Below are 27,733 nucleotides of genomic sequence, written 5' to 3' on the forward strand. Positions count from 1 at the left end.
TACATGGAAAATAATCTCCTCACCCGTTTATTGTTGCTTTTACCACTTGGTAACGCGGTTGTTTGGAACCTTGTGTGAATACAATTTCAGTTCTGCAGAAAAAAATCACACACCTGTATTGGTCTTCCACACACACACCCCCCCCCCCCCCATGTATCAAACACATTTCAAGTTTCAAATTTGTGTGCCTTGACTTGCTCCTTTTAATGTCTCTTTAGGGTTGTCCACTGTCACTGATCCAACAGAGTCCGACTCAGTCTCTCACGTCAGGTGACAACCAAATTCAAAAGGTGTAGATTTTCTCATCAAAGACGGTCTTCTCTGTAGTGCATTGTGCTAAGTGCATTCAACCATTGTGTCAGGACTCAACCATAAAAGCTCGGGTTGCCTTTTTGAACTACACAATACAGAAAGAGAATTTTACATGTAGCTTTGCATGCCACAAGGCTGCTCGCCCTACTATAGGACAGTGCAATAAATACAAAGATATGCACACTAGAAAAGATCTAACTGCCATGATCTACGTCTGGGTTAGGAGTACAGATTTAGCTACTCAACAAGATGACAAATTCAGCAGAAAAGGTGGCAATGGCAGTAATATTCTACTACAAAAACAAGGCTAGAAGCAAAGTGTTCTCAAGCTACAGAAAACTTGCTACCTCCTAAGATATGAAGTAGGGCCCAGTTCTGCCAAGTGCAGTCGTGATCAGTAGGTTGCATCAGAACATGCTTCTCCCCCAGTTAACAATGAATACTTGTACAATTTATTTGGTTTTGATAACTGTTTATAAATAATACACTCTAATGACTAGTAAACTATACAGCAACATGACATTTATAGCCTAATCCTGAATACAAAGTTCAAAGAACATGACTACAAAGGCCAGAGAGCAAATGGCATCGACTAAAAGCATTTCCACTTCAGGGTTTATTGAATGTTCTCTTACACAAACACTTCTCCACCATGAAACCAAAAGGAACAGGCTTTCCTATTCCCTCTCTGCTCCAGTAGTAACTTAACCACGCATCACCCTTATAAATTAGTGATGGATTTTACCATGTAGCCCCTGGGGGCTATAGATTTTATATACTTTATATATATGCACATTTACTTTGCATTCTATGTAAAAGTTGAAAAAATGTTTGAAAGGAAAAAGCTCAGAATATATCACAGCTTTGTCAGCCAAAAAAATACAAATTACTTTTATAACCACTATTCAATTTATCAAACTTGGTTGGGTTTTTCTGCTGAAGTATTTACCTTTAATTATATACACGTTACAGGAAGGAAAACTTTGTCCACAAACATTCCCTAAGGTGACGGTTACCAATAGAATGACAGAATAAAAGCAGGAGGAATAGCCAACACATGGGGGTGGATCAATTTCTGCTTTTAAAAAGTAAAAAGTCACCATATCATTAAGTACAAAAACCTGCATTGAATGACAACTGCTGGTGTAGTAACTTGATCAGGTATGGAGACCAAGAGTATAGTAAAGCCCTATGGTAATAACATTTCTGTAGCATTTCCACTTGGTATGTATATACTAAATGTTGGCAAAGTTTCTGTAGCATTAGCTTATACAAACACAGGAGTCCTCAGTCTGCTGCATAAAAGGGAACGAGTGTGTCTGAACTCTCCTGAAATGCACCTGAAATCCAGAGTGTCACTTACAAACTGCATAATGAAGCTTCTCTTCAGAAAAATATCTGTTTGGCATCTCCAGGGCTCTGTTCCATAGGACAATAAGGGCATTTTAATCTGGGGACAAAGACAATGTGTTAGAATTGTGGCAGTGGGTGAGAACTAAGCATTAAAGGTATCGAGTTTGCAGTGATAGCCCTTCCTCTTTTTCCCCTGAAGCACTAAACAAATGCACTCTGAAGCTATAAAGCTTTACTTGGCTCCATTAAAAGTCACCTTTAGCTCAGAGAGCCCTTAGCATGCTTTTTCTTCTAATTGCACTTTCTCGCCTTTCACCCACACACTCCTAAATTATTGAATACCAAGAAATGAGTCTTCCATCTATTATTTCTACTTCTGGATGCGTCTGTTGCATTTTAGGCATTTTTAATAGGCTGCCAGCTTTCACTTTGACTTCCTCAGCATCCAGAGTAGTGTTTGTCTAGTCCCCAAAATGTTGTGTGATTTTACAACTCACTTAGACCAGCTCCTGCAGGCTACAGCTGAAGAGGTCAGCCTGGCCTCCCCCTGCTGAGTTCTCCACTGATACAATTCCACCTGCTTACAGTATTTCTTCTAGCATTGATCCATTATTCCCCATCTCTAAGTTTGGGCCTTTCACCCCCCCTGCCTGAGTTAATACTGTCAAAGCTGTGCTGTCACTAAAGCTGATCAATGAAAGCACCAGGGATGAGTGACTGGAGACGGGAATAATGCAGCAGCAAGTTCAGTGGCTTCAAATGGCTAAAGTCATCCACAAAGACTTTTCTGACAGGGCAAAGAATGCAAACATTACTCAACATTTTCATTCACAGCATCACTTATTTGCACACTGGAATTCACAACTTCTGGCTCTAAATGAAGCTGACAACCTCCATGGAAGCTGCTTGTCTTCAATCCAAATTACCACTGGTTTTTCCTCAAGGAAATCTGTATAGATCTCTCCCTCCCATTTCCTCCTTCCCAAAGGCCTGTAGGCACCTCACTGGTATCTAAGAAGGATTATTTCCACAGTGATAACTCAACTACCTGTTCAATTACAAAGCTTTATTTCCCCAGAGGTTTAATTTTACCTTTTAAGGGCTATTTCACACGTTACTAACCTTGCTCCCAAGGAAAACCTGCGTGTGTAAAAGCCTCCATTTTGAGTTTAAGACAACACAATGGTACTTACAACTTGGAAAATGACTGTGTTCATCAAATTCCTTCACAGAATCTCAATTGCTACAACACCAGAGGGTTTATTATGCTTTTTTCCAGTGCATCAACCAGGCTTATCTAGCTATTAGTTATCTTCCCAAGATTAACAATTCCATCAATGATGGACTCAGTTTTCCCAAAACACAGTATTGCAGTCTTAAGCTGAGTCCTTGTCTGTACATGTTGCTTGAAACAAAAGAATTGTACTTACTTGCTGCCATTAAACATTTTATTCAAAGCATCTCTTGATATAATATGACCACAGACTAATTTCATAGGTGGGTTATTATCTGTCGTTTGCTGACGAAGAATGGGACAGGCAAATATTGAATGATACCAGCACTTCTTCCCAAGGTCCACTTCAATCTGTGAGAGAAATTAACAGAACAATTTATATGAGGGAAAACCACATTTCCAGACAATTATCCCTTTAGGACATGGCCCTTACTTAACAGATTTCACAACTCAGCTGTGAAGGCAGCACAATCCATTGTGTGGATGCCTGACAATTTGCCAGCCAAAAATACACTTCACTGTGATCTTAAATGGTGATTTCTGTTGCTTCTCCCCATCCCAAATAAAGCAGAGGATTCTGCCAAGAGACAAGTGTGTATTTTAGTGCAGATCTATGCCCTGGCAGGAAAACTAAACTGATGACCCAGAGCAAGACTTTGTGTGTTTTCCAGCCAGTGATTTCCACAGTGGTTTAGATGACAGATTTCATTTAAGATGGGGGGAATAAAAGAGAAAAATCCATGGATTGATCATGTTAATGTTACACAGCTTCTTGAAAGACTCTCCCAACACCTACATGTCATGCCAACAATGAAATGTATCCAAACCCCTTATTTGCAGTGCTACCATTGGTACAGCGTAACTCTTGCCATAGTAACAAGAGGACAAAGACAAAATGATTTCAGAAAGGGACATCTCACAGCAAATAATGGGTCTGTGACTTCAGGGATTGAGAACTGCAAAAATCACAGCTTCTGTACCTGAAGCTCCTGGCTCTGACCAGTGCTCAGTTCTGACAGGTTTAACCTTCAACAAAATCTAACATGACCTTTTCATACTACTTAATCTATGTCTTTGCACAATGAAAATTAGGCTTCCTGTCCCCATTCTGCCTCAGCAGTACATGCTAGAGAACCTTATGCTTAGAAAATGCAAGGAGGCATGTATGTATTATTAACTGATCTGCATCTGACAGCAATCTTCTCCCAAATGCTCCCTAGTTGATCATTCCTGTCTGGAGAGCAGGGCATGAATCTGTCACAACTGCGGGTTATGCTCTCAAGCACTACAGGAAACATCACTGGGAGAAATTCCACACATGCACTTACACTACAAATGAATCTCTTCCAGCTACAATCAAAGAGGCTAACTCAGTTCATGCCCAGTTTGCACAAAATAGGTTTTCTCTCCAAATCAGGAGCAGGCCACTGGAGAGCTGCACACACTTGGTAAGAGCTATAAAGGGAAACTGGGGGTTTGTAACAACTGAACTTCATTTCAACTGATATAAATGAGTTGTGCTGGAAGCACAGTGCACTGGATCCCAGTTCAGCTTCTGTGTCCCCAGACGTAGCACTAATTCTTTCATCTCATCTCCTATCTGCCTGATAAAGAGTCAGTGTAAAGCAACCCGTGGACAGAGCTCAAGGTAGCTAAAGAAGTTAAATGTTTCTCAGTGGGATGTATTTCATTTCTAGTTATACAGAAACATCTCATACATCCAGTGTAAGGCTAAGTGGAAGGTGTTGATCAAAGGTAATCTGATCAAAGACCTTTTCAATGTGTAAGGGGATAATAAGTGAAAGGGGGAGCAAAAAGCAAAACTCAGAGACACAAACCTGACAGATCAACATAATAGAGACAGTAACAAAAAACAACCTTGCTGGACATCAAGAAACTGCAAGCAAACCCAGACTCTGCAACAGGCAAGAACACAAACCAAGGGTCTTGGAGGAGAGGGAGTCAGTAGAACTATACTGCAGAAGGAAAGTGCAGGGAAAGGATATTGGGGTGGAATGGCCAGAAAGGGGTATAAAGGGGGCTGAAAAGGCCTTGCCAGTATTTGAGGGCTCATGAATATGCATTTGTTTGTGACTGCGGAGTGGTGCACGTGTGCTTTCACCAGTGAATTTCAATCTTTACCAGCCAAAGGGGAGGAAGGGATCTTGGCTGTCTTATGCAAGCCCTGTACGTGGGTGCTGCCGAAGGCAGTGCCTTGTCTGTGGCAGCCTGTGCAGCTGGTTGTATCAGTGTCCTTTGTGTGTGTGTGTGGGCGCGTGTCTGCCATTCAGGCTCAGTTTAGCTACTGGTTCCAGCTACGAAGGGGAAAGCAGCAGTTACATCCATCAGCCTGGGATGGAGACCCCTGGTCTCTCTACAGCAGGAAGCCCCAAGATGCAGAGCTGCTGGAGGTGGTGGCCACATATAACATCCCTTAACATTCAGCACAAAAACCCTCTGAAAACAGCATTCACCATTAGAAACCTGTCCTGGGACAGCGCAGCATCAACTCACCGGTAGTTCATCCTTCTGGTTCCAAACACCAGTGCACTGCCTTTGTTCAATAACTGCCTTGATATTAATTAGAGCTGGTAATGCTACACAACCTGCTGAAAAACTGCAGAGAGAGGAGATGTTAACATAAGGTGCCTGTCAGGAAACCAGTACTTTTGTATTTCTACTTTAAAGGCTAAATGTCCACAAGAGTGTTGTTGTACTACTACAGTCAGTTCTTGTCTGTACTTCTAAGCTCCCTTCAAGTATAACAAGCAAGATTTTGGGGGCAGGTTATCAGTTACCCTGCACCTTAGACTAGGGTCCACATTCTGGACTGAAAACAAGAGTTAATCCCAGCTTTGAGTCTTATAATGAACTGATTTTAGCGGTGCACTTGGCAGTCCTGAGGTAAAGACTGGACTTGATGATCTTAAAGGTCTTTTCCAACTCCATAGATTCTATGATTTTCTGTAACACCTACTTTGATTTTGAGCTGTAAAGGAAGACATCATGTTGGCTTATGCAGATACTGGCTCCCAACCATGGAAGAGCACATGCAGCCTAAGAGTTTCCGTGTAACCCACACATACACACAACCCATAATCCTTTAATTACACATAATTACCATGTAAAGAAACATGTCTTTCCACCTTCCCCTTAAAGCACATGTAAGAAAAACAGAGGAAGGCAAATGAAGGAAGGAAACCACAGCCTGTGACAGGAATGGCACTATACATGTGCCCAAAGTCATGTGTCCCAACAGCTGAGCTGCTCTGGGCTTTACCCACTAACAGCACTAACATACCCATTAACATGATTTTGAAATACTTCACTGTGTTACAAAAGAAACTGACACTGAGTTTCCACAAAATAACACATTTTGATGGATTTAAGTCTAACAACAGTACTATAGGCCTGGTTTTATTGTCTCCACAAGTCATGACCTTCCTCTCCACTCTGCCCCTCCAGATACTTGGCTTTGTGTTTCTGCAGGATCATTCTAGCTAGCTTACTTTTGAGGGATGTGCCTGAAACCTATGGATCTCTTGCCTAATATTAATAGAGATCACATCCCTCACCTTCAACTGGCCATTTTAACCCTTACACTTGGCTTTTTGGTGATTTCAGCTCTGAGTGTAACCTGTGTTAAGCCTGTGGAAAGCTTAGATAAATGGTATTTGTAGAAATAAAAGTGTTATTGCTTTAATGGCTCTGTGTGAAACATGGGTTTCAGACAGAAAACACTGGTTCTGGAGCAATGGCTCTGGAAGAGCCCCTGAAGAGTGTAACAACTCAAGTGAATAGTAAATTCAAATGGTGTCCTGTAGTCTGTCAAGACCCTGAACCACGACCTCCTTAGTACATAAGAGTTTTCCTACTGAGTCCATGCAGTAAATCAACCCAAGAGGCCTGTGCAAGATTAGATAAATATTGGAGAATCCAATCAGCCTGAAAGAAGTGACCACTGCTCATGTTCTTATGTTTCACTTCAAGCTGGTTTTATTTCTAAAGGATCTGCAGCACACAAAAGTCACACCAGCTGAAAGCAGTGACAAGAGTATTGATACCACCTATGCAGTAAATACATTTCGGTGCAATCAATTTCACACACAGAGCAAACGTCCAACCAACCCCAACATCAGTAACAGGGATTTTCCACTTCACCAAAACTCTCCTGGCCATCTGTACTGAAAACTGCATTACAGCATCAGTGCAGGAGCAATTCACATGTAAAGCACTGCTGTTTGTTTGGCTGCAACAGGGAAAAGATGAAAGCCAGAAGCAGAAGTCTTATGTATCTATAAAACCCTGATATTGAAACCTGTAATGTTTATTGTGGAAAGGCAATCTGATAGTGCTCCCTTTGCTGCTTCTCTTGCGTGACAAAGGTGCACAAAGGAGAAGTCTTGACAGCTGAAATGCTTTAAACTAAGCACATTACTAGTAACAGTAACATGCAAACGATTACTATAGAATCATAAAAAGCCAAAACACCCTCCCCCCCCAAAAAAAAAAACCGAGGAAGAAGCAGCAAAGCTTCTGCTAATACCAAATCAAGCCAGAAACATAGGTGTAATTTATTCTATTTAATATCTGGCTGGTGTATTGGAGGAATTGACATCCAAAGGCTAAAGAGCAGCTAATCTCTTCTCTTCAGAGAAGCGAGAAGGAGATTAGGTTGGGGGGTTTATTCCACATTTCCAACTGCCTCCTACAGATCTGCATTTTGTCAGATTAGCTCCTTAGCTTGGAAGTGCCTCTTTCTTCTTTGCAAATGGGTCTAGCAAACAATATGGGACTTTTAGCAGCTCAAATCACAACATCACTCTTCAGCACTCTTCTGAAGGGAAAAACAGGTAAAGTAACATGGGGATTTAAAACCATGATGAACCAATGCTGACAGATTCACAGACACAGTGTTAAGGGTTTTTGCAGTTAAACAGCAGGGACAGTTTTCACACATTTGCTGTGGGAATAACTGGCTGATTGCCACCCTCATCTTTCACGCTGATGTCTGATACAGAAGCCAAATTCCATCCACAAATGCTTCCTCTTGAGCTGGGACAGTGCAGGATAAAGCCTAGCACATGGGAACCTCTGATTTCTAATCTTTGCAGATCTTGCTAGAGCTAAATGTAACTATACACTTAATTTAACATGAGACGACTTCTCAGAAGCCATTTCTTTTGTCCTGAACAAGAAATAAACCAGGGAACACTCTGTACCTGATGTGAAAAGCAAGTGAAAAGCAGCATACCTAACACTGAGAGGTGATTCAACAGAGAGACCCAGAAGAGCACAGGCATCTCTTGTAAAGATGTCACAGATGTCCGCCCACTGGTTGGCATCTAATAGATGAACGTACGGAGAGTTCTCTATTCCTTGACGCAGGTACACCAGGCTGCCCATCAAAACCTGAATATCTGACAGGGACCAGGAACACTCAGTCAGTTTGTACTACAAATAAAAGCTAGTGGCTACAGTTTTAGCTGTTACATGGAAAACAGGGAGATTGGGAGCAGCCTTCCAGTATCTGAAGGGGGCTTACAAGGATGCTGAAGAGGGACTCTTCATCAGGGACTGAAGTGACAGGACAAGGGGTGATGGGTTTAAAATGAAACATGGGAAGTTCAGGTTAGATATAAGGAAGAAGTTCTTTACTGTGAGGGTGGTGAGGCACTGGCACAGGCTGCCCAAAGAAGTGGTGAATGATCCATCCCTGGCAGTGTTCAACGCCGGGTCGGACAGAGCCTTGGGTGACAAGGTCTGGTGTGAGCTGTCCCTGCCCATGGCAGGGGGTTGGAACTTAAGGTCTTAAGGCGCTTTCCAACCCAAACCATTCTGTGCTTCTATGATATAAACCAAATCAATAATTGATTCAGTATCAATAACATCCTCACCTCTACAAAATACAATGACTGATGTCTACAGCCACAAGGGCTCCAGTCCACTATGGACAGACTGGGGGGGGGGCGTTATCTCCCGTCTGCATGCACAACATGCTGCTTACCACCTGTTTCAAACAGGTTCACCCTTATTGTAAAGCTTTGTCACACACAGTACCTAAAAACTTAAGCTTTACTGGATTCAGTTGGAGAGGATTCACTTAACTCTCATATTCCCCAGCTTTCAAGTTTCATTTCTCTTTGTATTACCCCACGCAGCAGAAAATAGCAGATGACTATTCCAAGAACATTTCTGTGCATTTTTAACACTTCACCCTGGCAGCAGGCCTATTCTGGATGTAACGTATGTATTATTTAAAGAGTCACAAACCTTAAATTCAAGCAAATGTGCAGAAAATATAATTTTCTGCCCTCTTTTAGAAAAAAAAAAAGCAGGAATTAATTTAAATTGTAAAGATTCAAGTTATACAAGATAAATACAAAATGGAGTAAAACACTTTTGGAACATGATTTATATTTTGCTATGAAGTGCCACAACCAAGTGCTTTAAATCCCCTTAATGTGACCAAAACCTCACCTTTCTGATGATTTAGGGCGAATGGCTGGAAGTTTTTTGCATACTGAAGGGCTTCTCTTTGATTTGCTGTTCCACCCATCAATAAACTAATGAAATACAATCTGTGTAGTTTAAATTCCAACGAACTATTCTGTGCCATGAGCATTTCTCTGTTGGATACGGCCCACCTGGAAGAAAAGAAGAGGTACAATGACATACTACCCAAGAGTAATTGTCAGCCCACAACGTATGAAATCATTACAATTAGCAACCATCTATTTCTGCCAGAAGGGAGACTGAGATGAGCTCTTAGGCAGAAGCTCTTCCCTGTGAGGGTGCTGAGGCGCTGGCACAGGGTGCCCAGAGAAGCTGTGGCTGCCCCATCCCTGGCAGTGTTCAAGTCCAAGCCAGGGGCTTGGTTGGAGCAACCTGCTCTAGTGGAAGGTGTCCCTGCCTGTGGCAGGGGGTTAGAATTGGATGAACTTTAAGGTTTTTTCCCACCCAAACCATTCTATGGTTCAACACTCACTGGCTGGAAGGAAAGACTGAATATCAGGTAGAGATACTTAGAATCTACTGTATTTGAATTAATACCACTCTGTATCTAGTTACAGAGAGTATTCAGCTGCATGTTGAAGAAGCCTGACCAAGCCTTTTCCAATTTCCTCATTCACCAAACACTTTCTCTAAGCCACTATGTTCCTGTGTACGCATATGTTGCCCTGGAGAGGGAAAGTGTGTCTATGGGGGCTTCAGAAAAAACATCAGAACAGGGGATAGGGTAAAAGAAAGGAAAATCAGTTTAAATTTCATACTTTACCATACTTAAACTTTGCTTTCTGTGTTATTTTCAACTAGGACAATAAAACTATTTCTCACTTTCTGGGTCTCATTCACCATGACAACTAATATTTGGCTCTGAAATAACATGGAAGAATTCTTAAACACACACCAAGTAAAATGAGCTGGAATTTTCAAAGCATTTCACTAGAAGTTATTATTTAGATTTTATCCATCCCTTTCTTGGGTGTTTTTTTTTGGGGGGGGATGTGTTGTTATGTTTTGTTTTCTTAATGCAATTTAATCAGGCCTAAATCAATCTAATCTTTCTCTTAAGAACTAAGTTTCAATGTTCTTCAAGTACATCTGTTTCTCATTAGTGTTCATTAGTTGTACTATTTTCACTGTGGGGACCCCATTAAGCAAAGAGCTTTTCACTTTTTAGCAAGGAAGTGAGGTAATCTCTGTCCCTTAAAAAGAAGGGCTATGTGAGGCTTCTGTTCTTTTCAATCAACACTAAAATTAAGCATTCTTAAGAGTGCTGGGAAACCTTTCAATGTAAGTTAGCCTTGTGCATTAAGATGCAGTGTCAATGAGCAAGTATCTAATTTGTTGTGGTGAAAAGGTCAGGAGGAGTTTGACTCTACTAAAGGCTTTGTCATGACAGCAGTTACCTTTCTGTAGGGAACAGTGGAACTAAGAACAAGTCCTCCTAATCTCAAGCAGTTTCAGATGAGCAGCCTCAGAGACTGTCACCTCCATCAGGAGGGAGGGACACACTCACTAACCATGGGTGGGTTTGTTGTTGTGATCAGTGTCTGCAGCTTAAACTGGAGACAGCAGCAATAAAGCTCATTCCCATCAGAAAACTGGAGTTAGAAAACACAGACCAATAAGCAGCTGAAAGACAAAAAGGCTGTTCTCTATAAACAGTAAGGCTAATTCAGAGTCCCATTAACGAGATATTAATCTGTATTGCATCAAACCAGCATCCATCCTCTCCCTGCCAATATTCACAGCCACATGACACGACACTTCATCTTGCTGAGATCAAGTCTATTTTTCTAAATTAGCTTTTAGGCAGGATTGCCATTTTTAGTTCTTTGAGTGGCAGCACAGATTTGTATCAGAAGCAAACAGCCACAGAAGAAAGGTCTGAGGTGTTGGGTCTAGGATGTGCTGCTCCCATTTCCGATGGAAGGATAGAAAACCAACAAGTGACGTCTAAAACATTCAACCCACATACTCCCTACCACCATTAAATCATTGGTAATCACAACACCCATGTTCCTGCCTACCCTCAAACCAACACTTCCAGAGTAGTTTTCACTTCTGAGACTCAAATACATATGGATTTTTTAAGGTTTACAGTATCCTGTGAGGGTGCTGAGGCGCTGGCACAGGGTGCCCAGAGAAGCTGTGGCTGCCCCATCCCTGGCAGTGTTCAAGGCCAGGTTGGACACAGGGGCTTGCAGCAAGCTGCTCTAGTGGAAGGTGTCCCTGCCCATGGCAGGGGTTGGAACTGGATGAGCTTTAAGGTCCCTTCTAACACAAACCATTCTCAGATTCAGGATTTAGTTAGAATGAAATCACAAAGATTAAGTTAGGTTTAAACCATATCCCAAAGGTCTCAGCAAATTCCTGGACCTGTGCACATTGCTGTTTTCCAGACACAATAGAAGAAACTATCGCTTCTTCAGGAGAATACAATCAAAAGCTTTGAACCTGCAAGTCATTCCCACCAAACCTTCACATGGGAACCCACCTGGGCTCAGAAGAGCCAGAATCTGCCCAGGAAGAACCTATGGATTTCCCTCCCCATCATTAAATTACAGTGAAAAAAGTCTCTGGAATTTAATGGGATCCTGCAGAGATAAAGGGATTACACAGCTTAGGGTGCAGGGCCAGACTGGGCAACTAGAAGTCAGATATGAATAGCAACTTCTCTCTATTACCACGGGAGGCTTTTGAAAGTCTTTTCACAAAGCCATTAATCTGACACCTCCTTTTAGATGGCAGTGACCAGGAGCCACCCATGTTTGCTTGGTTTCCAACACTGAATTAAGGTGAGCACCAGCAGAGCCAGAGAGACTGGTTATTGTTTTCATCCCAACCTTCTGCACAGCTGAACCCTGCTACACTCCCCTTCCTGGTTCATAAGCCTGTAATTCATTATCCCTATGTAACACCACTTCGCCACCACCAGCACTAGGCTACCCTAGAATAGGCTGATTTAGGGACTGCTTTTATGCACCCTGAAGCTGTATTTACTGATGCCAGCTTTAGCCATTTATTAGCTTTCTGCCCTAAGAGCACACTGTCAGAGGCCATCCCTCCAGGAGCAGTTTCTATCCCTCCAGGAGCAGTTTCTATCCCTCCAGGAGCAGTTTCTATCCCTTTTCCTGAACACCAAATCTGCTGTGAAATAGTAAGAGAATACAAGCATCGGCAGTTCTATGGAATAACCAGGCATTTAAGACATCAGTTACCACCTAAACTGTATAGTTTTGTCACATTTTGGTCCTCCTCACTAACAACCATGGGTTTTACATAAGCATCACTATAATTTTACATAATTACACAATTTTACATAAGCATCAGTATATGCCCAGAAAAGCTGTGGCTGCCCCATCCCTGGCAGTGCTCGAGGCCAGGTTGGACGGGGCTTAGAGCAACCTGCTCTAATGGAAGGTGTCCCTGCCCATGGCAGGGGGTTGAACTGGATGAGCTTTAAGGTCCTTTCCAACCAAAACCATTCTGTCAGTCTATGATTCTACGAATAAGGACCCTCTGTGCCCAGCAGCAAGGAAAGAGAAGCAGCTTCAGCACTGAGGAGTTCAAACACAGTAAACATCAGAAACAGAAATGAGATGGGATGGGGAAAGGAGCCCAGCATACACACTGGGCTGACAATACACCCTATTCTCTGTCCATTCAGCTGTCTTTGGAATAAGAGTTCCATTGAAGAAGGACCATGCCTTCTCCTTCGTTTGAAAAGCATTTAACACATTGCAGGAACCACAAGACACAACTAAGTAGCAACAAGTGAGGCATAAGGCCTGGCAAACCGGTGCTAAATGAATTCAGTGACTTCAAGTGAATGGCCATAACAGGAAGTTACTGTTCCTCAGAGGACCCTTCACAACAGCTATGTTATTACTTAAACCACAAGAACTACATGGTGTAGCTGACAGTAAATCCTGTTTCAGCTGTAACACCAGGCATTGCAGTGTTGCTTCCCTTCAATCAGCTAATTCAACAGCAATCAACCACCTGAGCTTGTAACTATATTCAAAGACCAATTATTTAGGTCAAGCTCTGTATGACCCAGAGACATAATCCAAGATTTAGTTTATGAACACCATGGTTTGAATATCAGAGTATCTCTGCACTTGATTTAGATGCCAATAAGCTTTGAACTGACATACCTGTGTTGGCTCAAATTAAAAGGGAAAATAAAGTATTTGTTAATGTGAAGATGTGCTTAACTGAACAATGGAAAAGGGGATCTTAGGAATTTCAATTAATGCTCTGCAATGAAACACAGATTATGAATTTGCTTTGGTTTCTTTGTTTCTATTTTTGAAAGGTCACTTCAGAGTTGGTTTAAGGTTTTTTTTCCTTGTTTTGGGTTTTTCCTTACTTCCAAGACCAACCCAAGCTTACCAAAGCTCTTATAACATGTTAAAAAACAACCAACCAACCGGCTGAGGGCTTATTTGGGTTTTTCTTACTTTCAAAATAAAAGCAATTCTGGAATGATTCTGCACAGTTATATATCTACTGCTATAAATCATCAAATAGTAGCCCATGAGACATTTCATCACCTTTCCCTCCTTACTGTCACTTTCTGCATCAGCTTACATTTCTAATGACTGTAAAGTCTACTAAGATTAAGAAAATACCTGGTCTAAGGTTGCTCAGACACTCCCAGATTTGGTGTTCAACTCAAGAGTTCAGCATTACCCACTGACTTGCATTAACTGAACTGTTTTGTTCAGAAGAAACCTCACTAACAGATCCCTCCATCGGTTCAGGCTCCCAGCGGCAGCTCACATCTCACCCAGCGTTCATCAGCACCAACCTGGCAGCAGCCTGCAAAGTACCCCTCTGTCCTTTCATTCCCTCTTCCCACCCTGTGGTCCTTTATCTGGAAAGGGAGAGTGACTTGAGGAAAAGTAAGAACTTTGATCCTGAGTCAAGTTGTGCTCACCCCAAAGTGAAGCCACAAAGACTTGGTGGTACCCAACACCTTTACTAAGCCCTGATATCCTTCATAATTGGACCTTTTAATATAAGGCTCACTCAATATAAGGCTAAGTACCATCGTGGCAGATAACTGTTCCTCCAAGTCATGTGTCTTCCTGAAACCTTAAAATACCATCAGAAATGATTCAAGATAATCTTTAATCTAAGAAAGGCACCCTTACTTAAGCACTGCCTATGGGGAGGGACAAAGAGGGGACAAAGGAAGGAAGGGGTTTACTCAGTAACTGGACCATTCAAAAGACAAACAGGGACATATCAAAATACACTAGAAGACAGTGTTTAAAGTGAAACACTAAGGATTTGTTAAAGCATTCAAAAAAAAGGGAGAAAATCAAGATCTGAGTAGACTCACTCTAGAGCAGGTCTCAAAACTCTGACTTTTAATGCTTCCAATATTCGATTTAACTCCACAAATGGTTCTTTTTGGCTTTGATCTATTGATAGACCAGACTCCTGAAAAAAACAGAGGCAGTTTTCAGTTAAACCACAGAACCCAATGGGATTAAAATGCTGTTTTCCTAACAGTTTAAATATTCACCTGGAACATTCAAATAAGGACACTAAGACAAAGCATAGTTCTCCAGGGTTGATAACATTCAATATCTACACTGATGGTTACCTGACAAAGCTCCTCTGCTACATCCAACATCCCCTGCCTGAAGAAGTGCTCCACCATCACCTCGTTGAGGATCCGCTGGCTGTCAGCCTGCCAGCACCCATCTATCCCCACGCTGCTGATGTCCGAGTCAAAGTTCTGAAACACACAAATCAACAGTTAATGAGCTGGAACAAATCACCCCAGGGAATTCTTTGTTCATTATGCAGGACACCACCCTGGTGCTTTCTCTGTCTTTTACTCAGTTAGCCCTTGATTCCCTCCTGTTCAAAGTGAAACCTATCAGCTGCTTCACTATCTCCTGTATACAGAAGAAGAAATCCTTTGGTTTGCTTGTTTCAAGTCTGAATCTTATTCACTATAAAGAATTACACTGACAAAGTACAAGTGTAGCAAATTAGAAATGTAGTTAATTAAGAAAGGGGTTTCCAGACTATGATGCATTTTTGAAGGAAGTATCTGCAGAAAAAGGCTTTTTCCATATGGGAAAACTGAAAATGCAGAGGGAACAGAAAACAAAATCGCCTACACTGGAATGGAAATAGCGCTATCAATGTATCACTGTCACTACAGTGCACCAAATTAGAAGGAGAAGCTTTAACTCAAGAATTCTTTTACATAGCTGGGGGGGGGGTTAGGCAATGCTGGCAAAGGAAAATGTCACTTCTCCCCACCCCCAAACAACAATGACATTCAAATCTCTGAAGACCTCAGCATCCAGGCAACAGGACGAGCTTTGAAGATCTGAGAGATCTTTAGCAGATTTAACCCCGATGATCCTACTGCCACGTATTTTTAGGCCAGTAGCCTATGGACATATTCCAGGAATAGGTAAAAATATTGTCACAGTGACTACAGTAACACTTGGCACTGCTTTGGCACTGTGCCTCTTGGCAGCAGGAGAGCAACACTTACCCTAATGCAAGATATGAACCAGGATTTAAACTGCCAACACGTTTTATGGTAAGGGCAGGCAGGTTAATTTGAATGGAAAACCTCACCCATTGCCTGAAACAAATCTCTTGTAAAAGAAATATTGTCTAGAAGTCAGTGTGTCACTTGCTGCTTGATCTGATGACTGTGGCTCTCTTCCAAGAGGGAACTTCAGAAATCAGAAGTTTACTAGAACAGCAGTTCAGCAATGTGAGAACTGACAGTCCTGCCCAGTGCAGGAACACTGACCCAGCACAAACACCTTCTCCTGCCAAAGCCCACAGGCAAACACAACAAAGCTGGTACCAGCTACCTTCCTCCTCAGCTTCACATGGCACCTTCTTTCTATTTGCCACTTATTAATTTCCTTCATCGGCCACCTTCACATCCACTTTGATGCTGCTCTGTGGCATCACGACGAAGGGGCATCATCCTGCACACGTGGCTTCAAAAGCACCACTCCCTTCAGGTCAAACTGTCAGTAAAACAGCAAGTTCAGGCTAGCAAATTGTGTCTTTATCTTTCAGAGATGGTGGAGCAAGATGAGCACTTAGGTTACTACCACTGACTCAGGTCTCACATTTAACATCTTCACTTGGGTGTTTTAACCTGTAAACTCCTTGCCATGCTGTTCATCTTTAAGCTGTATCTCAAAGAAACTTAAGCACCTTGATGACTACGTAACACTGTTCTTATTTGTGCCAACCCTTTGAAGCCTTTAAGGTTTGCCACCATTGCTGATTCTGGTATCACTGTCCAAACACCACTATCAGGTAACAAATCCACTGACAATGCATTAAAGAAATAGCAGAGGCAGCATTAACACATGAAGTTGCTTTTATTACTTCAGTTCCTGGTGAGGATCATCAGTAATCTAAAAACAATCGACCTTTAAGTCATTGTTAATGCAATTCAAAGTCCTAGCTAACATAATCCATAAGAAGAAACTGCATTCTTCTGGGTAGTTACCAACCATCAGAGCCGAACCTATACCTTAACCATCTTCACATCCTTCTCACTGCCTGGGGGCAGAGGTGGCAGTGCCACTTATTTCAGTTCCTTCACAAACCCCACATTTTGTTCTGAAACAACAAACCTCTGAGCCTTGAGAACCTTTTCCAAACCCCATCATAAATTAGAATCATAGAATAGTTAGAGTTGGAAGGGACCTTAAGATCATCCAGTTCCAACCCCCCTGCCATGGGCAGGGACAAATTAGACCTTTTAAGTCCTATTACAGATGGTAACAGTGAGCCACATAGACCCAGGTGTGCTGTAGATTCAAGTCACACCATACAACCTGGAGGCCTCAGTTCTTCAGCCTCAGCGATTCTCTGATCAACCCAGTCTTGATCAGGTTCTCATTGCAGTAACTTATTATGATTTTAACCATTTCTGAGGTCTTTACTATATGAGATTCTACAGCCCTCCCTCCTCTGGGTCCTGGGAAGCTTCAAGAACTGACTGCTCATACAACAATGACTGTCACATGTCAGAACAAATTACTGCTTGCTTTTAGCTTACATATTTCATAACTGTCATGCACACATGATATGCTGGTGACTACACAGCTCTCAGTTTTGTTTTCTAAATGCTAACAGTATGCTAACTGACAGCACGTGGGGTTTAATAAGATAGCAAAAGTTGAAATAAATTCCCTAAGTTGCAAACTCCACAAAGGTTATTTTGTGCCTTTTTTGGTATGGTTTTAAGCTTAGAAGAGTGTCAGTTGATATTCCCAAGAAACAAAGCTTTCTTTCAGAGCCTAGGGCTAAAATGTGAAACATTATGTGCCAAATACACTACTGATACAATTGAAAGAACGTGTGTAAATTGCTAGGGTGTGAGAAGGACTTCAGGATGCACACACACACAAGAAGGATCATTTTAAACAACATCCAACCTTCCATGTTATTAGTGATATAGAAACATAAAATGGTTTGGGTTGGAAAGGACCTCAAGATCACCCAGTTCCAACCTCCTGCCATGGGCAGGGACACCTCACACTAGACCAGGCTGCTCCAAGGCTCTCTCCAACCTGGCCTTGAACACTGACAGGGATGGAACATTCACCACTTCTCTGGGCAACCCATTCCAGTGCCTCACCACCCTCACAGTAAAGAACTTCTTCCTTTTATCTAACCTAAACTTCCTCCGTTTACATGTAAACCCATTCCCCCTTGTCCTATCACTCCAGTCCCTGATGAAGACTCTTCCTCCAGCATCCTTGCAGGCCCTCTTTAGATACTGGAAGGCTGCTATGAGGTCTCCACGCAGCCTTCTCTTCTCCAGGCTGAACAGCCCCGACTTTCTTAGCCTGTCTTCATATGGGAGGTGCTCCAGCCCCTGATCATCCTCGTGGCCTCCTCAACAGCATATGAAGAAGGGTGATGATTAAGGACAGTTTTATTCCTCAGCTTCCCAGTTTTTTTGTGCATTCCTCCCTTCTTCTGAATTCTGACCCAAAATACAACTAAAATGCATTTGTTCACCTTCTCTGTTCAATTTGTTTGCTCCTAAGATAAAGCTCAGCTTGCAAAGACTCTATTTACTAACCCATAATTCACAGCAACACAATTAAATGATGTTCAGTCAAGGTTTTTAGTTTGTTTGTACACAGGTTTTTACATTAAACAAATGCTACATTGGGTCAAAGTTTGGTTTCCCAAAACTAAACTGGATTAAAGTGGTGGCCTTTTAAAAACAGGTTTAACATTCAGGGATAAAGTGGAGCTACCATTTACTCCAGTTTCCTCAATGGAAGTATTTAAGCACTACTCAGATTGCTGCTAGAGGGAAAATGTTTAGTAGCCCCATCAAACACGAATTCAAATCATTCCAGAAGAGTGACTGATTTACAGGGAGACTGATGAGTGAGCTACCTGATAGCAACCTGCTGAACAACAGTGACGTGATGAGTTCTGGAAGCAGAGGGAATGCTACTACAATAAAGGAAAAACTGGATGTAAACATTTCCTTTCAAAGGACAAAATGCTCTTTGGAAGAAAGGGTAACCCTTCATGGAGCAGAAGCATGGAATCCAACTAATATGAAAGAAAAAGGTCTAGTTTATTAGGTAAGTTTTCCAGGAACTGGTAACTTAAAAGCAATGCACAAAGTTTGGGCATTTCAGACTTTAACATAGATCATATTCGATGCCAAATTTGACCTTCGTTTTTCAAACACTCAGGAACTTCTGTTCTCAGAGTGAACTCTGCAGGCAGACAAATCTAGGTCCCATCTAAGTACATAAGCAAAAACTATATTAGCGTAAAAACCAACCAGGTAAAGTTTTAGATATAGGTATAACCCTGCCTTAACATTGCCTTAATAAATAGAGCAAGTTCTTTTGAAATCCAGGCTTGTTAAGCAGGAAGTTTGTGAATCCTACATGTAACAACAGCTGTCATTTGGATGTGTGACATAAAATTGGTACCAATATTAACGCATTTCCCAATCTCAACCAGGCAATAAAGTAAGGAGTGATATTTATCTGTGCTTGAGCATAAGAAGGCCATAAGCAGTGTTCTCGAGATGTTAATGTGTCTGTAAAATAGATGAGGATTTACATGCGAGAGAATGAAATCTTCTGCATCACCAACAAGCATTTTATTCAAGAAGCAGTAGGATTTTGCCCAGAATGTATTGACAATCAATGCGCTACATCAATTCCACTTAACTACTTCTGTTGGTTAAAGCTGAAGTATATTATGATGAAAGGAATGGGGAGAGAGTGATTTCAAAAAATGCTTGGCTGGCAGGTTTCAAGCACATTTTCCAGCAGCACAGGCAAATCACATGAAGTACATATGGAACATGCCCCTGTCCAGGGAAGCATTAAATTCCACCTGGATTTAAGCGTTACACACATTCACCTGACAAACAAGCCAAGACTCCCATTTTAAACTACTTTCTTTAAGGTACTTCAGGCAGGGAAAACTAATAAAATTCAAATTTACTTGCATTAAGTTCCCACTGCTTCCCAGGTTTTGGATGTAAACACCACTGACAACCCAGCAAGACTGGAGGAATGAGCACAAGGAATGCAGCAAGCTGAGCTTGGTTTTTAACACCTCCCTGGAACAGCCCTTCGGACCCTCAACAGGCAGGGAGCAGACTGTTGGTTGGTATCCTTCCTATTTTACAAAACCACACGCTTGCCATTTTAACAATGCTTTTATTTACAGTTGTCCTTTTCCAAATAAAAAAGGTAGATAAAACAGCAAGAGAGAAGCAACAGTGGACAAACTGCACACAAGAAGTAAACCAGCTATTTGGACATTAGACTCAAGCCTAAACCTTAAGCTTGCAAGTGCAATTTTCATGGGCATCTAGGAAACACTAAGACCCATTTCCATTGAATATTCACACCCTCTATATATGACCTAGGGCTGTTCTACCTCTGAGTATTTAAATGAGAAAGGTATAGCCAAACCTGAAAGTACAAAGTCCACTTGCTAGAGCAGAAGAGGAAAGATTCAAAGTTAGGACAAGATTACACAGATTTCTTTCAGGCTTCAAGCCAGTAATAAGGATGGAATTGTACTCTAGTTAATTGGTTTAGATACAGCAGCAAGGATTAGAGACAGATGCATCCTTAAGCTTTGAGTACCAGTGACGCTTGGATTAAAGCTGTTAGTAGCAGGTTTGAGCTCTCCATGATGGTCAATTGTAGATGTAAGCAAAAATACAACAGTTGCACAGACATTCTGCCCAACAATGCAAGCATTATGTGCTTTGTGTCTTCACTGCACATCACACTTTGTTTTACCATCACAATTAAATGATGCTTTAACAGATTATCATTACTAACAAAGTTTAAATGAGATTCCCAAAGGATAACTAACTATTCTTCAATGCTGCAAGCATCTTTGTCTAGATGAAGAGACTCATTTACTAGTGTCTTCCTTAGTATGATTATAAGGTGCCCCTCAAACCAAATGTTTAGATCCTATCAACATAAGCGTGTTCTGATATAAAACTAGCCCAAAAAAGCAAGGACAAGACTCCTTGCCCACAGAACAACTTCCACACAGATGGAAAAAAGCATGGCATAAAAGCATACATCTAGCACCACAAAAAAAAACCAAGCAAGTTTTGGTGTAATTTCAAAGAATTGTAAATATCTACCTACACAAATACATTCAGATTCCAGTTATTCTTGAACCTGGAATCATGCATCTCATATGCAAAGCTTCAAAGATAAGCTGCCCTACCTTATTATTTGTTATGACATAGACACAGATACTTTGAGAAGTTGAATCTACTCTACTCACATTAAGAGCACTGTGTGTTAGAAAATTAAGCCCTGAGAACACACATGAAACAGGTACAAAACACCTTAAATCTGGTTTTGTACTGCCTTCTAGAACAAACTGCCACCTTTGTGTTATTTGCTAGTGACAACTAGAAATGTAATGTATATTACAACTCCGTATTTCTGATTGAGACACATATTGAAGAAAATATTTTGCTAAACTGACAGAACATATACCAAGTCTAGTAACAGCTACAGGGAATGATCCCTTGGAAATCAAAAGACTTGAGCTGCCCCAGAAAGAATACTCTGCACACAATGAGTTCTGGAAGCATGTACTGTACCCCACTGCCCTGCCCCAGGCACTTGGCAGGAAGATTTAATTAAGATTCACTGTAGTATAAATCCAAATTTTGCACAGAATACAGGCAATAATACAACCAAACCACACTATAAATACCTTATCTATGGCTTTTCCAACTCGGGATACGCTGCTGTGAATGTCTTTATGATCAGAGGCCAGTTTCTGAACTGTGTCTTTTATTCTTTTACAACACTGTGTCATAACAAGTGAAATTGTCCCCGATAAGTCTCCATCTTGATCTAGACAAAAGAAAGGAAAATTAGTGACTTTGTTACAAATAAATTATAACCTTACATCTCTTCATATGCAACAATACATAAAGACAAGAAATGGTATTAAAAGGAAGAAATGCAATCTAGGGAAATGCAGTCTAGGGAGTACTTGTAATGCAAGATGGGTTTAAATGAGGGAGGATACACCTGTGGAATTAGGAATCCAGTCACAATAACAGTGAACAAGAGCAACAGCTTAAAAGATTAACGTAAAGTTCTCATGTGTCTCAGTCACAGCAGATTAACAAACACATCTCAAAGAAACACCCCAACCCACCAAGCCCACCGAAGGTAATGGAAAGCTACTGAACTTACTACAGGGTTAGTTTTCTTGTAGACAGTTACCTCAAGATACAGCCTGTTTAACCTCCAGGTGGAAGCAAAATTTGGATCAATGAGGGCCCAATTCACTCTTTCCCTGCAAGCTGCTCACTCATATCAGACTCTGCCTGACACAGGGTGCCCAGAGAAGCTGTGGCTGCCCCATCCCTTGCAGTGTTCAAGGCCAGGTTGGAGTGGGCTTGGAGTAACCTGCTCTAGTGGAAGGTGTCCCTGCCCATGGCAGGGGGCTGGAACTGGATGAGCTTTAAGATTCCTTCAAACCCAAACCATTCCATGATCCTATGTAACTTTTGCTTCCTGGCTTATGGAAACAGCTCTAAACAGCCAACCAGTCTCCAATTCCCCTCAAGGGACAAGAAGCAGCACATAAAGGACCTGCCTGTGAACATCAGACCTACTCCGCCTTGTAACAAGATTTATTCCCTAGAAACTGAGACATTTTTAAGCTGTTGTCCAACCAACAGGGACAATGGTGGATGACTCATTCTGCAGACAAAATGATATATACAAAAGGTCTGCATGCCCCTGACCACATCACCACACTGAACAGTTTATATCGCCTCAATTCAAACATCACTCAACAGCTTTAATCAGATAATAAAATACACTTTCTTGTGCTTTACTCTAGAGTCCTTTCTTCTAGATTTTGATTTCAAAATCCAGGGAGAATCTCTTTTCCAGTCTTACCTTCCTCAAAGTTCATTCTACATGAAGAATTTTCCCTGTAGGGACACAGACTTTGCAGCCTGCAAAGGGAAGGCTCATTTATGTGGGAGAGCGGCCCAGAAACACTTCCCTAACATTCCGGATCCAAACCCTTCATGTGAAAAAATAAAATCCCCAGAATATCTCTTTAGAAGGAAGATTTTAAAAGCAACCACATTTTCCATAAAGCCTGTTCCTATCTCATGCTGTATTTTAACGTGCCTTTGGTTTCAGCAGCACATTAAGAGTCCAGTTTCTGGTATTATGTGGAAAGCAAAGCACCGGTGCACCCAACTGCTGCTGCAGGACCAGGAAACCAGGAACAGAAACAAACACAGCTTACACTTAACAATACGCCCCAGAGAGCAAAGAAAGAAGCTGTAATCACAGGGGAAGGTAATAACTGACCAGCCACGTACTCTATATATCTTCCTTCATGCATCCCAATTCTCAATCCTGTTGATAGCAACAGCAAAACTACCTCACTGCAAAGCAAACAGCTCCTGTTCAGCCCCACAGCTGAGGAAGCTTTAACAGCACTTTGCAACCGCCATAGCTTTTAAGAAATACTACACAATAAAAGGCTTTAACTCTTTCTCCCTCCAGTCCCATGAAGCTACGGATCACCTTACAGGCAAACAACTAATGGGGTTCTGTATTCTTCCTAGTGGATAAGTGAGGAGTTATAGCACTGAAACAGCCTCTTCACATTCACCAACTTGACTCTGGGCATCCTGAACTAAAAACGTAAGACTCACTCAACTATCCCATCTAATTCACCTCCTCAATTTATTTAAGGAATGATCATTATTTCTCAGTTGCTCTTTAATTTTTATGATACATATTTCAAATCATGTGAAGGAGCTTGAATAAGTGCCGCATGACTCCTGCCAAGAGAAAATGATCAGTCAGAGATTACACAACACGCAAAATGCAAATACTCCTTCCCCAGTAAACAGAGACGTTCAAATACACTCTCTTAACAGCCTTTTTCTTTTTGCAAGAAAAGCCATTAAGTAAAAACCCAAACAACTGACATGCAGAACTGTTTTTACCCCAAGCAAATAAGTGAATTACTGGGCCCCAACACTTACTGTCGCAAGAAAGCAAGTACAGTGAAGAAAGGAAATATCCACACAGGAAAAGCCACCAGAGCTGTTAGAAACGGTTTCCCCTCTGCACCCATCTCAGCTTTAGTTAAACCATGAGCTACTGCTAATAAATCAGCAGAAGAAAGCCTGCAGAGCATCCTCTTGGTAGTTCACTGTGCACAGAACACTAGAGCCTGGGAGCGTCCCCCTGTATCATGTACATACAGGCAGAATTAAAGTGTGTGTGTGTGTATATATATATATATATATATATGATGGCTTGGCTTCGCGAGCGAAGATTTGGGAAGGGCTTTAACCACACTTACTACAAGCACGATGACCAAGGGCATGTGGGATAGGCAAATCTGTTTGGAAAAAAGGCTGCTCAGGCAATCAGGAAGTGTCCAACCAGGACTATCTCCTGAGCGATCTCGAGCTACCCATGCGCTATAGATATATATATGTATCGATAGATATATATATACACACACATAAAAGTGAGCAGACACCAGGCACAGCGTAGAGCCCAAAGCCAAGTTTACTCAGCCAGACACATTTATACCATTCAAGAATACACAACTCCTGCCTTGGCTACTCCAGGAGGCAAGATCTGTTAAGGGAAGAGAGAACAAAAGCAACCTTTGTCTTCCTATTCCCAGGCCTTCACATGGGCCTGTTCTGTACTTGGGCTTTAACATGAAACCAACTCAGGACATTTATTTAAGTGACTCCATGAGTGAGGAAAAGAAAATCAATTTAGAGGTTGAAGCACCTTCTAAGTTTCTTCTTCTCCACCCACTTCTTTTTTATATCCAATGCCTATTTCAGGTCTTTTCCTACATCTCTGCCCTCCTATCTTGTCGCACAGCATTAAAATGTCTTCTTCAGCATTGAGGGGTTCCCCCCCCCCCAAGAAAAAACGATAGGCACAAGCTTATAGCCTGAATTACAGAGCTCCCTTTTTAGATGCCTGGCTGCTTCCACTTCCATCAAGTTTCAAACATACTCAGGATACAGTGTATAAAAGCTAAAAAAATCCCTGTTCTTATTAGAAAGTTTAAGTACCATGTTAAAGAAATACAGTAAGAATTTTACCACCTATGAGGGCAGCTTATCCTCAGATGCCAAAAGTGAACAGAGCCCACAGATGTCTGAGGGTGCACTAATAACATATTGGGTTCATTCTGGAGTACTTACTAAAAGAAAGCTCAGTCTGGGACGTGTTCTGCTGGGGCAGCATCACCACTTATTTGGGAAATGCTAAGAATGCCCAGGGCTCTCACAGGACACTGTTAATCCAAGCCTGGATGGAAAACCCAGAGAGGACCCTGAGGGAACAGCACACTGGAACCTTTTAATGTTATTACAAAGGGAGTAAAAGCTCCAGACCTGCAACAGGATTCTCACAGACAAAGCTCTAGGGTCAGAGTCTGCAAAGGTCAGTACAAGCATGAGGATCACACCACACAGCATCTCGGTGTGTGAAAACACACATTTTAGCAACTGTCCTTAAAGCACAAGCCCACATGATTTCAAAGGATGGACTGGATGACCTCCAGAGGTCCCTTCCAACCGTAATGATTCTGTGAGCAGCACAAAACACTTGGAAACACAGTTCAAAGCAGTGCCAAAAAGACCAACTATCCCAAACAAATGCCTCAGAACCGGAGTTTGATGTCTGCTCCCTATGGACATTGCTGTGTACAAACACCAGCTCTAATACACTCATGTTTGTGTTCCTGAACACACCTGTGAGTGAGCTTTGCACCTGTCCTTGTGCAGGACTACATAAAACACATTTTCACCTGAACATCACAAAAGCAGGCTCTGCAGAGCAGGGAAACGGCACAGTCTGCTCCCAAGTTTGGGCTCAGGAGTTCCTATTTTAATCCCCGAGCCATCCCTCGCTTCCTGCACGGCCCTGGGTCAATCTCTCCAGCTGTCTCAGCGTGCCCTCCCACCCCATCAGTCCACACCGCACCGCCTCCACCTTGCGCAAGGTTTAAATGGCTCATGTTCAGAGAGCACTTTGGCCACCTCGCCCGCCTGCGCAAGAGCTCGGCACCAGCTGTAAGACACAGACGAGGCTCAGGAGGCCGTGTTTACTTCTTGCTGAAGAGCGGCTTTACCCCACACGCTTCAACCCGAGCCACATCAAAACAACTCAGGGACGTCGGAGGGGAAATAAGTTAAATAAGAGGGGAAAAGAGGAAAGCAGGGCAGCCCTGCTGTCTGCTTCCCTTAGGAATGACTAACACATTGGTAACTCAACATAAAGGCACAGAAAGTACCAACAGGCTGACCTGGGTCGGGCCGTACCTGCTGATAAGGAACAAACCCTCCTCTTCAGAAGGGAAGGCCCAGGAGTGCCGATACGTGCTACTACCTTTAACTCTTCCCTTTCAGAACGGCGCACACAGCTCCGACTCCACCGGGGTGACATCCTCATAGCACAGAGACCTTCCCCGCTCCCCGTAACCGGGGCAGGAACCCCCAGAAGCGGGAGAGAGCTGTTCAGCCCAAAGGCAGAAGGGGAGAGGGGGGTCCCAGCCCACACAGGCCCCAAGTTTTGGGCCTCTGAACCCCAGAGGAAGGGAAGGGGCAGCGGGGGACGGGATGAGGACAGGATGGGGGTGTCTCCACGTACTCTCCGTCTGAAGGATCTCCCGCCGCAGCCCTCCCGCGTACTGGATGAGCTCCTCCAGGCTGCGCTCGCAGAGCTGCCCGTAACCAGAGAACTTCTGCAGCACCTTCTCCAGCTCCCGCTCCACCGTCACGCACTGGTCCATAGCGGCCGGCCCCGGGCCGCGCTGCTCCTCCACTTCCTCCTCCTCTTCCTCCTCCGCCGCCACGGGGCCCCCCTCGCCGCCCTCCGCCAGCACCGTCCCGCCGGCGCGGCCCAGCTCGGCCCGGCCCCGCTCCCAACTTCCCCGTCTACCCCAGGCGGCGGCAGTTGTGCGCAGGCAGCCCCGAAGACAGGCGGGGACCTCAGCGCCGCTTCACTCAGGCAGCGCCGGGGACACCTTCACCGAGGTTCCCGTCACAGCCGCGGTGGGCGCTGTGGCGGATAGGCTCCGCCTGCCGCGGAACCGGGGCCGGGCGTACTGGTACCGCTGCACCGCGGACAGGCGCCGGGCGGGGCAGGGTTGGGCTAGGTTTTGTTCCGGTGAGGTGGCCCATGGAGCAGGCGGCGGGGAGAGGGGATCATCGAGCGGCAGCGGCGCAGGCAGGAAGGCAGGCAGCTAAGAGCGGGGTCCTGAGGGAGGGCGCTGTTGCCTTGGCGACCGGAGGGTGTAGGGCCAGGGCTGAGGTAAACGGCGCGTCTGTGGGGGACCAGGAGTAGGGGGGGGGGGTGTCACTGCCAGGGACGCGTTGCACAAGTACATAGCGAAGAACAGGTATGTCTGCAGGAGCATGAAAGTCATCATCCCCTGTGCTGGGCACTGGTGAGGCCGCACCTCGAATCCTGTGTTCAGTTCTGGGTCCCTCACTACAAGAGAGACCTTGAGGTGCTGGAGCGGGGCCAGAGAAGGGCACGGAGCTGGTGCAGGGCCTGGAGCACAAGTGTGATGGGGAACGGCTGAGGGACCTGGGGGGTTCACTCTGGAGAAGAGAAGGCTCGGGGGGGGACCTGATTGCTGCCTACAAGTGCCTGACAGGAGGATGGAGCCAGGAGGGGCTGGGCTCTGCTCCCAAGGAACGGGACAAGAGGAAACGGCCTCAAGCTGCACCAGGGCAGGTTTAGA

General features: G+C 43.2%; 1 protein-coding gene across 2 annotated transcripts; it reads right to left on the reverse strand.

Moving 5' to 3' along the window:
- RMND5A (required for meiotic nuclear division 5 homolog A) lies at positions 1-27,032 on the reverse strand. Of its 2 annotated transcripts, XM_061466367.1 has the most exons (10): positions 26,635-27,032; positions 21,674-21,816; positions 15,027-15,161; positions 14,760-14,860; positions 9,380-9,546; positions 8,154-8,319; positions 5,414-5,516; positions 3,096-3,250; positions 1,676-1,762; positions 1-397 (listed from the first exon to the last, which is right to left on the reverse strand). In XM_061466367.1, the coding sequence occupies exons 1-9, from the start codon at positions 26,774-26,776 to the stop codon at positions 1,699-1,701; spliced, it is 1,176 nt and encodes a 391-aa protein (XP_061322351.1). In that variant the 5' UTR covers positions 26,777-27,032; the 3' UTR covers positions 1-397; positions 1,676-1,698. The 2 variants fall into 2 exon arrangements, with proteins under 2 accessions (XP_061322351.1, XP_061322340.1); XM_061466356.1 differs by having other exon boundaries at positions 1-1,762; positions 26,635-27,030.
- Positions 27,033-27,733: the final 701 nt, after the last annotated feature.

This window comes from Pezoporus flaviventris, unplaced genomic scaffold (genome assembly GCF_033815535.1).
Source record: "Pezoporus flaviventris isolate CSIRO_AGI_PZ_B2104156 unplaced genomic scaffold, CSIRO_AGI_Pfla_v1 ptg000002l, whole genome shotgun sequence".
Classification (NCBI taxonomy): Eukaryota; Metazoa; Chordata; class Aves; order Psittaciformes; family Psittacidae; genus Pezoporus; species Pezoporus flaviventris.